Source organism: Leptonychotes weddellii, chromosome 7, assembly GCF_054177405.1.
Source record: "Leptonychotes weddellii isolate Sample4059 chromosome 7, ASM5417740v2, whole genome shotgun sequence".
NCBI classification, from domain to species: Eukaryota; Metazoa; Chordata; class Mammalia; order Carnivora; family Phocidae; genus Leptonychotes; species Leptonychotes weddellii.
The window spans coordinates 61,751,878-61,765,710 of record NC_138375.1 but is presented as its reverse complement, the minus strand read 5'-3'; the positions used below and the strand labels follow the sequence as shown (position 1 = coordinate 61,765,710).

General features: G+C 38.1%; 1 protein-coding gene across 1 annotated transcript in view; it reads left to right on the top strand.

The window, feature by feature from the left end:
* The window catches only part of CAMK4 (calcium/calmodulin dependent protein kinase IV), an 85,681-nt gene that overhangs the window by 46,732 nt on the left and 25,116 nt on the right, over window positions 1-13,833 (top strand). Inside the window, exons 3-4 of the mRNA XM_081826467.1 lie at window positions 4,721-4,811; window positions 6,854-6,928. Coding sequence (XP_081682593.1) covers window positions 6,895-6,928 — 34 coding nt within the window. The 5' untranslated portion in view covers window positions 4,721-4,811; window positions 6,854-6,894. The remainder of the gene's footprint in view (window positions 1-4,720; window positions 4,812-6,853; window positions 6,929-13,833) is intronic.

Genomic DNA, 13,833 nt, shown 5'->3' with positions numbered 1-13,833 from the left:
TTATGATTTTTCAAGGTTCAGTAGTTAGATGCTACAGTTGTTGTCAGATTTATTATTTCTTTCTCCATTAAACTGTTAGGTTTTAGAGGTCTTCCAGAGTGGCATTCAGTTTTTAATGTTATTGCTTGCCTTTGTTTACTTTAATTATGATTACTTTCAACACTTGGTTTATTCTAGAATATGCAATTATCTCATTTCTCAATTTCTCCTATCCTTTTGTCTATTTGTATCGAATCCCCATGACTTAAATAAACTGTAGCTAAGATCAAGAATATCTTGATAGGGTCTCTTTCTCCATAATTGGATATTTCTTAATCAGTTCTGTATCATTGATATGATATGTCTTTGCACAATTTCCCATGAGTACACAATTTTGAGGGGCATTTTTCCCGATTTCCTTTTCTTCACTTCGTGTATAGTGATCTTGATGTGGTCGGATAAGATCAGTGCTTGATGACATTAGAGGTGTGTATTTCATTTAAAACCCACTTTGAAAATAAAGGTCAGTGTGCGTATTATTCAGCTCTTAAACTGCCCTTTTTATGTGTTCAGATGCTCTAAGACAGAAGTTTTCAAAGTATAGTCTAAGGATTCCTGGAGGGTCCCTAGGACCCCCTTTTAGAGGGTCTGTGAGGTCAGAACTATTTTGTCATACTATGAAGGTGTTTCAAGTACAGTGTGCGTCCTGTGATTTTACAGTAGACTGTGCAGAAGAAGATGGGAGAATCCAGTTGTCTTCTATTAAACCAGAAATTAAAGAGATTTGAAAAACTTTAAAACAATAACACAGCACTCATTAATTTTTTTGTTTTAGAAAATATATTTTTATTAGAAAATGTTTATGTCAATATGTCGCGAGTTTGTTTTTTTAATAAATTAGTAATTTTTTTATTTCTCATTTTTAACTACTATCATAGTAACTAATGTTAGATGTAACTCATATAAGCAAAAACTCCTGGAGGTTCTCAGTATTTTTTTTTTTCCTATAAAGGGGTCCTGAGACCAGGAAGTTTGAGAACTGGTGCTCTCAAAGTGTGGCTGCTTCTAACAATTGTATCTTTTTGGGGGAAGACAAAAGATCATATTCCACATTTTCCTTTTTGCTTGGCTTCTTGCCTTGAGATAATGTAAAAGTTAAAAATACTAACTAGTGGTTAAAGGCAATCAGTGGAACTAAGCAAAAATAAAATACTGACTCCTGCCATTTTATCAGTCAATACATTTAAATGCCTCCTACCACATGTGTACATGATTATATCTCGAGTTTTCATAATCTTTCTACACCAAGTAATTTATAGCAAATGATTCCTGCCTGTATTTTTAAAAGCCCATGACCTTCAGTATTTCATTGCTTTATTTTGTTTTTAAATTTGTTCCTCTGTTAGTGCTAGCTCTTAAATCTATTATTTTTTCTAAAATTTTTCTTCTGTTATCTGGTTTAGCTCTCCTCTATGGAGTGCCAAATGGTGTCGTTTTGTTTTATTTTGTTTTAATTTGGACTTAGAACACAAAACTATTTCTGTTCAAGAAAGCCAGAACAATATTTAATGAGCGTCTTTATATAATTAGTACTTTGCTAAACCAATGCTTGTAAGTTTATCTCATTTGTTGTTATTGTGTTGCTATTTTCGGTATCATTTTCTCCCCAAAGCAATGGAGCTTCTTAATTGGGTTAGATTGGGAGTGGGGGAGATCATTATTTTCCATTGATCCCAAACTGTAATTCTTAGGTATGTTCCAAAGCAACTATATGAGAAACGCATTTTTGCCTTCAAACTCAGCTTATGCAAGATATAGCAGCTTCATCCTCGGGGGTCTGGTGGGTTTTCACTAAGGCTGAGCATGGCTCTCTGCCTTCCCACCGATCCTCCCCTTCCCATGGCCTTCCCGCTCCTTCATCATTCTCCCCTCCCCTCCTTTGCCGTGGTTCTCCTCTCATGCCCACCCTACACAATCAAGCATCTGCTTGGGAGTCATGTAGTGGGCAAGGCTGTGACTCCACTACCACATGCCTGCATCTGAATCCCAATTCCAGGCTTCTAGTTGTGACATTGCACACATCTCTGGCCTCTATGCTTCAGCTTTCTCATTTGCGGAACAAGCATCCATATGATTTACCTCACAGAGCTGCTATGAAGATTAAACAAGTTGATAGGTACAAGGTGTTTTTAATAGTGCTTGGAATACAGTATGTGTAGGGCATTAAGGAGTGAGCTCGACCTGGTAAGACATGAGCAAAAGCAACTTTGTCTCGCGGTTGTCCTGGCGGATCAACCCTATGAATTTCATGAATAAAATTTCAAGCCATTCCTGTACCTTCTCCAGTCACTCTTGGAAAAGGAAAAGACCAAGATTTTAGACTCATTCAACTTTAAACTCCCTCCTTTCCCCAACATGGACCTTAGAGATCTGTAATTTGTAAATAGAGGGGATAGGAATACTTGTTATTTTCTTCTCTTTCTCTTTATCCACCAACTAATTGGGCTCCTTCTAGGGTTGTTGTGAGGGCAACAGTGAGGAGAGGGAGAGGAGGTGGAGGGTTAGCAAAGGTCTTCCCAGACTGGTGCAGTTATGGTCTGGCATCTGTGGTCTCTGGGTGTGTCTGGTGACAATGCCGATGTTCTTTCCCTGTGGGACGCCACTGATGGCTCTACAGAGACCCACTGCAGGGCAGTTCTCTCACTTCAGGTAGTAGCTCTCTGAGGAGTCAGTGGTTCCTCAACCGCCTGTGCCACCTCCCTCATGTTCTGCTTCCTGCAGTGTTGAGATGAGATGGCATCACCCCAGCATGAAACATTCTTCAGGGGAGACTCATGTGTGGCTCCCTTCTGCACAGCCCACACTGAACCTGTGAGAAATGAGCACCCTTGTTCAGTTCTCCTTTGAGGGCAGCTGAATCTCACTGAAGCCCCCTCTTCTTACTCCCCTGTTCTAACCACCTCTCGTTTTCACGAGTGAGCTGGGTATCAGTTCCTGTTTCCCCAAATCACTAAGTGAGACATGTCAAGCACCACAAATTGTAACCTTGAAACTGTCCACCTTCTCTTACTTGGCTTGCAGAGAAAGAAGAGACTCCCTGCCTTCGCCTAGGATATAGGAAAGGAGAAGAACTGAAGTACCCTGGCAATTTTTTCTCTTAACCCAACAGAAAAATGGGCAAAGGATATAAATGGGCAGTTCACAGAAGAGGAAAACCAAAAAGCAGATACTACACCAGTAAACAGAGAAAGACAAATTAAACCAAACCTAAGATACATTGTTTGCACTGCAGCTCAGCAGAAGTTAAAAGTACAGATTTGGTAAAGATATTGGGAAAACAGGGTGCCTGGGTGGCTCAGTTGGTTAAGCGACTGCCTTCGGCTCAGGTCATGATCCTGGAGTCCCAGGATAGAGTCCCAAATCAGGCTCCCTGCTCAGCAGGGAGTCTGCTTCTCCCTCTGACCCTCCCCCCTCTCATGTGCTCTCTCTCATTCTCTCTCTCTCAAATAAATAAATAAAATCTTTAAAAAAAAAAAGATGTTGGGAAAACATAATAAACACACTGTTTGTGTGAGTAAATGTTGATGGAGTTTAAAAATTTTCAATCTACCTTTTGACCCCACCAGATGTGCTTCCAGCTCTCTGTCCGAGAGAAACACAAGCAAAACCACCCAAATATCCAAGTGCTAGAAGACTTATTACTGCATTATTAGTAATTTTTAAAAACCTGAATGTCCGTCAAAAAGGGACCAGCAAAATAAATTATGATGCATTCAACAAAATGGACACAAGTGTTAAATAGAATAAGCTGTAGTGATTTGTGGGAAAGGTTTCAAAGACATTGTTAAATGAAAAAACAATGTAAAAAATTAATATTAATCATACATTTATATAAGAAAATGAAAAAATCAGGAGTATTTCCTTGCATACATATATTCATGTTTGTGAATTCATAGAAAAACATTCAAACCATTTCAAAGTGATGAGTGATTACTTTTGGAGAGGGATCTGAGACTAGGGGAAGCAGGATCAGGTAAGACTTCCACATTCACAGTGAAAGTATGTTACATGTGTGATAACACATAATTTAAAAGATAATTTAAAATAAAATAAAATGAGTAGAGTTGCTAGGAGTGATCTTTAAGATCATCTCAAATATGCCACTCTATATTGATAGTTGGATTTACTAATCCTCAGAAGAGCCTATGAGAGCATTTAGCATCTTTAAACAATATTTATCATATTAAGGATAGTCCTCTATAATAATTACTCACATCTAAATACCTGTTCAAACAATAATTATTAAGTCTTTGCTATGGTTGTGAGCTTCTAAAATGACACATATAATTATGCTTTATTCAGATAATAAACCAGACAAATTTCAATACACAGAATACACTTGACTTTATTATAATGATAGTTAGCAGATTTGAACTTATATGGTAATATGCATAAAGAGAACTGCAACTATTATTCTCTGAGGAGTAAATATTTTATTTCTGGACATTGGTTTTATATGCTTTAAACTGCATTTCACTTTTAGGTAACTGTATATAAGCTGTTCTTGAATTATGTGTGGTATAAACTTATTTTCCTATTGTGTTTATTTTTAAATCATATATGTGTGTTGTCGAATCACATAACATAGTAAAGATTATTCTAATTCTGAAAAGATTAAACATAAATGTTGGAACCATAAATACGGTTACTGGAATGTTACTCCATTATGTTCCCTATTTAGTACCTACATGAAAATGGGATTGTCCATCGTGATCTCAAACCAGAGAATCTTCTCTATGCAACTCCAGCCCCAGATGCACCACTCAAAATCGGTGAGGACATTTCCTGAAGTCTTATGACCCCTTTCCCAGAGCAGAAGAAATTTATTCCATAGAATTTTAAAATATTGTTCCATCCAGTTTTGCCTCCATTTAATTTCCTTGGATATTTCATGTCTGTAAAGGAATAATGCATTGTTTTGGAAGTCTGAGTTTTTTCCTGATATATTTATCTGGAAGCAGTGCCTAGGAGTTGGTGCTCCAGTTCTGGACACAAAGGAAACATAGCTCTTAGAAATGACAGGGACTTCAGAAGGTGATGGTGTATTTTGTAGATAAGTTTATATAGAAGAAAATCACAGATAACATAACACTTCTTTTTTTGTTACTTTTTATTCCATAAATTAGTTGGAGCTTAATTTTAGATATTCAAGGACTTTGACACAAAATGCTTAGTACCTATCAGCGAATTTAGGATCTGAGTCACTTGTTTATATGAACAGAGATAAATTAAGATCCGTATTTCTCAGAGTGCACTCCACAGAACACTGGTTCCTCAGCTGAGCGAACAAGAGTAAATACTCTAATTCCTCTTTGCAGGGGGTGGGGGAGGTGGGAGTGGTTTGTGGAAGTGCTAAGTTTTGGTCAAATAAATTAGGAAATGCCAACTTAAACAAGATTTTTTATTTCTGCAGGACTTCTCAGAACTCTAAAAATGCTAATGTGTAAACTGACATCTAAATTAGTATTTGTGAGGCTTTTCCAAAGGCTTCCTTGACTCTGGGCACCTTGTTTTTTCTCCCAATAAGCATTTTGAAGAACCACAAAGATGAACTTTGTGAAATTCCAGTCTACTCAAAGAGTTCTTTAAACAGCATTTTAGAAAAAAAGCATATTAAATGTTACTTTCCCTGTCTTTTCATTTGCAAGTAATAATAACAGAACTTATTTTATAGGAATTCTCCTTAGCAGAATCTGTGTTAAATCCTCTGAAGGATATTGTTCTTTTGGTGCTGGCCTGTATAATGTTAATCTGATAAGTTCACTGCATTAGCAGTGTTAACACCTTTGAAAATTAAGTTATACATATCATGGAAGAGCCCAGACAACATAATGTGCTTTATGAATGCAAGAACCCAAAGAAAAAATACCGAAGTCCTGCTAGGCAGCCGGCTTGTTCTTGTAATCACTCCTGAAAGGCAGTGAACAGCAGGGAGACTTCCATTTCCTTTGACATCACTTTCAAAGATTTTATCCCTAAAGAAATTTCTTTAAATGGATGGATAGATACTAATTTAGACAGGAGAGGCTTTCTTTCTAAAGGACTTCCTGCTGCTTTCCCTGATAAGGATCAGCACCTCCGTGGAAATGTGGGTTTATCTTTGAAGTCTAAAATGGCATCAATTCTGCACCTGCCTCTCTTGAAGAATGGCCTTGAATGGTTTCCTGATGTTTCCTGAGTGAGAGAGAAGTAGCCCAGCAAATAGACCATAATGGTAGCAACTTTGGGTAATGTTTTACCTAAGTAATATTCTGAGGAATAAATAAAGAGGATTTTTGAAAAAAAAAAGTGTTATATTCCTCATATGAGAGTAAATCCTTATCCATCAGATACACTAAGGAATGATGTTATTTTGAAGCAGAATGAACCTTTTGATATTTCTGTTCATGTCTTTGACATTCACAAAAGCCTAATTTTTTTATTTTGATTTCTCCCCTGGAATGCTAATTCTATATCACTAATTCTATATTGTACTTTAGAGCTACTGTTTCATAAATCTCAGAGTTAACATTAGACAAAATATATCTACTGCTGTTACTTCAAGAACAAATAGCTTATTTGCTAGAAGCTGGGAATTATAGAGAAGAGCATAAAATGTATTTGGGAGTCATATTTTTCTCCAATTTAAAGCAAGGTTCGAATTACTGTTTTTATTTTTCAGTTTCTTCTCCCAGGTGACTGGTCCCCTTCTTTATCCAATCATCAGATACAAAAACAAATGAGTCCATTTTATTTTGAATAACAGAAGTATTCTGTCATCTTATGAAAGCTGAGAAAAGACTTGTTTCATTAAATTTTTCTCTTGTGTTGTTAGCTGATTTTGGACTCTCTAAAATTGTGGAACATCAAGTACTCATGAAGACAGTGTGTGGAACCCCGGGGTACTGCGGTATGCTCTTTAATACTGATGTTTACTTTTACTGTTATTTGAAATCTATTTTTATTTGGTGATCTAATTTTTTCACTCTTAATATCTCTATTTAAAATGCTTACAATGTGGGGGATGCCTGGGTGGCACAGTCGGCGATTCTCCCCTTCCCTCTCCTTCTGCCCCTCCCTCCACTTCTCTAAAAAATGAAAATAAATAAATAAATCTTTAAAATGCTTGTAGTGTGATGCAAGTCTCCATGAGGAAGGCACATATAAATGATACTCAGACCACCTCTTTTTCTGCATGAAGGTTCAGTGATGTTGGTTTTAGGTCACCCCTCTTAACAGGGAAAGAGGGAGCCCCAGGGGGTAAGGACTGGGTGCTCTGCACCTGTCTTTTGGGCAGTAGGTACTCTTAAACCCAGTTAGGAGTAGAAGGACAGTCACCAAGAAAGAGGACAGGGAAACAGCTTTGTTTCTCATTGGAAATAGGGCCATGAGCCCTCAGTCACTTTCCTTATTTGCTTTCATTTGGGAGGGTGTGTGAGGAGAGAGTGTGTCATTAATTCAGGGGGCATATAGGACAACAGTGAGAATGGGGTAGTCCCTAGTCCTCATTGACAGCATGCACCTAGCCTTACTAAGACAAGGGCTTCAGGTGGGGTTCCCCACCAGAGTCCCCCAGTCTCTAGAGATGGACTGTGTGACATCCTCACATCCGAGAACCACATAACTAACTCATTTTAACAGCTTTTGAATTCATAGAAATCAGGCTGCAGAAGGCACAATTAGATATCCACTGAAGCAAATATATGATTAAATTCACAGAATTGTAGTGCTAGAGGAAGCTTTAAAGTTCATTTACTAACATCCTCATTTTGAGTTCCAGAGTATGACTTTCCCAAGATTCCATATCTAGTTGTTAGTGAGTCAGAGATGAGAATCCAGGTAGCCAAGGGCCTAAAAACAGATTTATAAAATTCCCTCTTCAAAAAAGCAATATAGATAAAATCAATATAATTTTCTTCATAGAAATGTTAATCAGTTATTACTTACAGCTTAAAATGTTTTTTTAAAGATTTTATTTTTAAGTAATTTCTAAACCCAATGTGGGGTCAAACTCATGATCCCAAGACCAAGAGTCACATGCTGAGCCAGCGGCCCCTAAAATATTTTTTATTTTAGTGTTTTAAATCTCAAAATATTACTTGATCATTGTAAGAAGTAAAAATCCAAGTATATGTAATCAGTATTAATAGCCTTATGCATTCTTCATCTTTCTCCATGTTTCTATAGTCACATAAACATTTTATAATTTTGCTTTTAACTAGTTAGCTTCTCTAGTGAATCTAAAATATTATTTCCTTGTAGCTCAATTGTCCATAAACCCAATAATTACACAGAATTAAGTATACCTATCTTTCTATTAAATCTTTAAATTGTGCCAAATATTCTTGCTCTGGATCTTAAACTCTTTGGCAATAAGAGTAGTTTATCAATTAGGAGAAAACTCAGAAAACTCCAAGTAACTGTGGCTTAAACAAGATAGAAGTTGATTTCTCTCATGTTAGAAGTCTAGAGAAAGGCAATTCTGGTGGTTTCTCCAGCTATGGCCCTGCAGCTCTCAGTGCCAAGGATCCAGACCTTTTCTGTCTGGCTCTCGCATTCTTTAGCATGCATCCTCAGAGTCCAAAATGGCTGCTTGCAATCACTCATTACATCTGCATTCTATGTGACAGGAAGGGGGGAAAAAGAGTATACCTTTTCACGGTTAAATAGACTTGCTAAAGCTCCATGTCACTTCCGCTTATATCTTATTGGCCAGTCCTCAGTCACAACCTCCACACTGCAGACTGGCAGTGTGGCCTGTGGCTGGACATGTTGGTGCCCCAAATGAATTCAGGGTACTTTTACTAAGTATGGGTATCACATTAGACAGCTCACTAGCTCTGCCACAGACTTAAAGAGTAGGATTCCCATTCCTAGGAAAAAACCCATTGAACTATGCCATGTTCCCTGTAGGCATCCTCTTGTTTTGTTTTGTTTTGTTTTTATATATTTTCCTTAGAACTGTTAGCTGACAACCTGTCCATGACCCTTTCCTTCTAAGGGTGCCATAGATATTTCCCCTTTCTCTAATTCCTAGGTCCTTATTTATCGTCTTCCTGTATTTCTTTCATGCCTTCTTACTTCCAAGGCTATGAAGGAAAAAAAGAACCTCGAATTTAGTACCACATGCCAGATGGGGTTGCCCATTTGTGAGTACTAACTGCTGACCAATCGATAGAAGCATTGAAAGAGAATTGATAAAAGAATGATAAAACAAAGTAAGGATTTCCCAAAAGAAAAAAGCTGATGGGCAATTTAGTAATCATTATCTAATAGCAAAAACTTAGTATTTCAAAGAGATAGGTAGGTTGGAGCAATTTTCTGAGAATTAGCAGCCTTAAAATGGGAAGTTCAGGAAGAGCTTACACTAGCATCCTTTCAGTGGCTTTGATAATAGTGGTAGAGCAGTTCTTTCTTGCAGCATTACAGAATAGTCATTCTATGAGTGAATGATTCATTCATTGATAAAACGAACATTGGATGTCTAATAGACTCCAAGTTAGGCACTGAGATTACAAAAGTGAACACCATATGGTCTTGTCCTTCCAGGATTTCATGGGCTATTAAAGAAGAAATGCCCATATACAATAAATCAAAGTTTGTTATGGTAAGTTCTGTATTTGTCTGAGCTAAAGGCTTAAAGATACAGGGAGGAGGGAACAATACATCGTCCCCAAAGAGGTTTTTACAGAGGAGGGCATTTGAGCTGGACTCTGAAGGTTGAGTAGGAGTTCAGCAAATGAAGAGGTAGCCACAGGTAATCTTTGTAAGCAGGCAAAGGAAGAGAAAAGCCATAGAGGACTGGTAGCATCTGGCAAGTTCAAGGACTGCTGGTTACTTTGTCATTTTATACGACTGCAATAAAGAGTCTTTGGTACAGAAGATACAGATGGACTTGGAAAGATAGGATGGACCATATTTTTTAAAATAATCTATAAATCAGGCTAAGGAATTCAGACTTGCTTTGGTAGATAATAGGGATCCAGCAAAGGTTTTTAATCAGGGTAATTATATTTTAAAATCAAATCTGTATCTTATAGATATCTTGATAATGACATTATGACAGATGGATTGGAGGGAGAAAAGAGATCAAAAGAAGACAAATTAGAAAGCTATTATAAATTCTCTTTCCTGTCCTTCTGATGTCAGAAATCTACATACTGGGTGCTGTCAGTCCTCTAATAGCTTCTCAGAATAATGTATTTGATCTGTTCTACATCCAGTCATTTATTTTTAACTATAAAATGATTATAAAAATACTATTTCAGACCCTTGTCATTGCCATAAACAGGCCCATCTTACACATAATGCCATCTAATAATGGAGGCTTATTTTCCATTTACTATTTATTTTTCCCCGCAGATACCCACATCACCCTAGAGGCTACGTAATGGGGAAAGAGGGAATTGGTTGATTGAATGTGATCCATATAATCTTTGTGCTGTGCTGTAAGGTAGAGTCTCACCAGGAAGCAGTAATTTGCTATATTATAGGAAAAGGCAGAGAAAGCAGAAAGGAAGCCAGAGGTGGAGGGAGGAAGGATTCAGAGGGAAAAATAGAAGTGCTCTGTGGACTCTGAAGTGCTAAATATATGTGTGGAATTACTATTATGTAGCCTGGAATACTTAGGTGGGGAGGAAACTGCCCATTGATAGAATGAATTGGAAATGAGAGCCCAGTGCAAGACTGGTGGGAATCACTGTCATCCTCCAGAAAGCATGACTTACAGAGACTTTACATTTGACATGAAAAGCTATCTGGAGCCCATGTAATTGACGGAGAGGAAGAGGTGTGAGCTTGTTTCCTTGCTTGTTGTAAGGGTGATTACATCCCAGGTCAGTTATCCTCATGTACAATGGGTCTAGTTTCTACCTTTACTGGAAGGCTTTCTCAGGTACATCTTTTGAGGGAGTGGGTGTTTATATTTTATACCATCTGTCATTTGTCAGGAAATACACAAGTGAAAAGCCACCCATTCAGTTTCATTCATAGAACCTTTGCCCCAGGCTATTAATAACAGAGGGTTCTCCTATAAGTGAATTGCAAAAGAAAAATCACAGATGCTGTGTGTTTAAGCAAATTCCTCATTATTTCCTGGGAAATGTGCCCAGTTGAAAATAAACTCCAGGCCAGAAAATTAAAATCTGTGATCCAGATAAATGAAATCAATGAGTAGTGCTCGGAAATAACCATGAAGAGATTCTCCACATCTTGTTATTGGGAAAAGAAATAGGTCTCAAAAAAACAACAACAACAACAACAACACCAAAAACAAAAAATCCATTAGGTCATGGCTCCTGATAAATGGACCCAAATGTCTTGCCTGGTTTAGCTATTTAAGGCTCGAAGTCTGTGGTTGTTCACCCTACCCATGTCAATCACAGAAAGGAACAAAAAGCTGTTAGAGTAGAAAAGAAAACAGTATGGTAAAGGGTGAGATAAAAGAGTATTTCTGTCTAATACTAATTTCTAATTCATAAGCTTAGTTAATTAAACTATGTATGTTCATATTTCATAGTTCTACCTGTCTATCCAAATTCTATTTGGAGGGTCTAGAAGCTGTTCAGGATTTATTTTCTGTTGGCATTTGCCAGGATCGCATAAGAGTGATAATCTTATGTTGTTCCCACATTGTTATGTTTTAAAGAAATAATTTCTTGTGTTCACTATACCAAAATTAAAGATAATTTCTCAACAGCCTGGAGTCAGACAGAAGAGATTTCTGTCTACATGAACACACACTAATATGACCAATGTAGGAAACAAAACAATATTCTAACATCTGAAGCTGTTAGCAGTAGGAGGGGCTGCCTCTCTGGCTCAGAAACAGCCCCAGAGGCTGACTGACTCCTGTCTCAGGATTCGGGGCCATCAGCAAGGGGAGAGGAGGAAGAGTCGTGCTCATTTCTGTATCACCCAGCAGATATATGGTATATGGCATCAAGAATATTACCACACAATCTCTCTATATGTTTTATATGTGTAAAAATGTGTTGAGGATTATGGCAAGCACTTAGTTCAATCCAAGTTAACCGAATATATTCTGGCCTAAGATGCCTTATAAAATTGAGTCTAAGAAGATTGTCACCAACATCATCCTCCCACTTTTCATGTTCTCTTTGGTTTAGAAGCAGTCTTTTATTTTTTTTTTTTAAAGATTTTATTTATTTATTTGAGAGAGAGAGACACAGTGAGAGAGGGAACACGAGCAGGGGGAGTGGGAGAGGGAGAAGCAGGCTTCCTGCGGAGCAGGGAGCCCGATGCGGGGCTCGATCCCAGGACCCTGGGATCATGACCTGAGCCGAAGGCAGACGTAGAAGCAGTCTTTTAATGTGCTGGTCATCCTTGGCTTCTGGGTCCCCATACCATAAATCATTTTCTGTGCTTACCTCTTTATGACCGTAAGCAACTACTTCCAGAACAGAACCAGCCGTGCCAGAGAATTCACAGTGCTGAGGACTCAGCTCTATTATTATACATGTGAGGGTGGAATGTAGGGGAGAAGCGGTCACAGGAAGGGTGACTGATGACAAGTGGGTAGGAGACTTGCTTAAAATGTATTCTTTGGGCCCTGAACACCCACAGAGTGTCCCATTTTAGAATGTTGTTGCAGAAAGGATATGCATAAAATAAAAATACTTCAAAAGAATTATTAGTGATAAGTAAGATTTATAGCTCCTTTAGAGAAAAACATGGTATTTGCCATACTTCACAGAGTTCAGAGTCCACGTCCATCACTCTATATCTGTATCTCCATATCCAAAAGAGATTCTTGCATGATGTTAATATTAGGATGAGTTGGGTTTATATACTGATACTCCACCTCATCTCACAAAAGTGGAAAGGCAACTTTTCAACAATTAATACCTCTTTGCTATTCCTAGGCCAGCATTCATCACAACTTTAAAGTGAGCAGGAGACCCAGTGTGATTAAGATTCAGAAAAAATAGTGATTACTCTAGGATGGGTGGGTTCTGTGGGATCATAGAAAAGTGAATTTCATAGAAATGAAACTTTCCCAGGGTAATAAAAATAGGTTGTGTTTATTTTTTCCTCTTCTGAAAGTACTTAGGTGTTTTCAAATATTTGATTTTCTCTTCAGGGTATTATTAAAAAAAAATAAAAAGTAAGGTGAGGAAAATAAACAGGCTATCATTCTTCACCCATTTGTAAGATTTATACAAAGAGAAATATCATGCAATCTGTGTGCCAAGGAAGACTTTTTTAAACAGCTTCAATGAAAAATATTAAGTGTGAGTTGGATTGACTGCTGTTTGTGGTATAAAAAGATGAAGAGTCCAGGAAAATGGAAAAGATGTGTTAGAACATACAGTGTATCACTTGGGTTTCAAAACATCCTTCAAACTTCTTTCTTGCTCTACGCTAACAAGTCATAGCTAACCAAAGAGGCGGAGGCCCCAAATGCCTCCTCAGCCCTTCTCGACCTTTCACACTATGACATGGTAGCATGGAACTCTTCTGAGATTCACTGTAGTAAACTGACAAGGCTGCTCCTAGCCAGAGGCAACCCCTTCTGGAAACATCTCAACTGTATCCCAGTCTGATTCACACCTTCGTTACAACACAGCAAACTGCACTGGGACACCGCCTGTCTTCTCTGCTGTCAGAGCAAATACTGCACTTGACAGAGCTTCACATGTTGTGCCCCATTCTCGCCAATTATAGGTGACATGGTGACAAAGGACCACACGTGGTACGGATGCTGAGGAAGGCCCAGTGTAGCATCTGCGCAGCTGTGGGGACTGCTGCTGTGCGCAGGGGGCTGCCCTGGCTGCATTCACCTCTGGGTTCCTA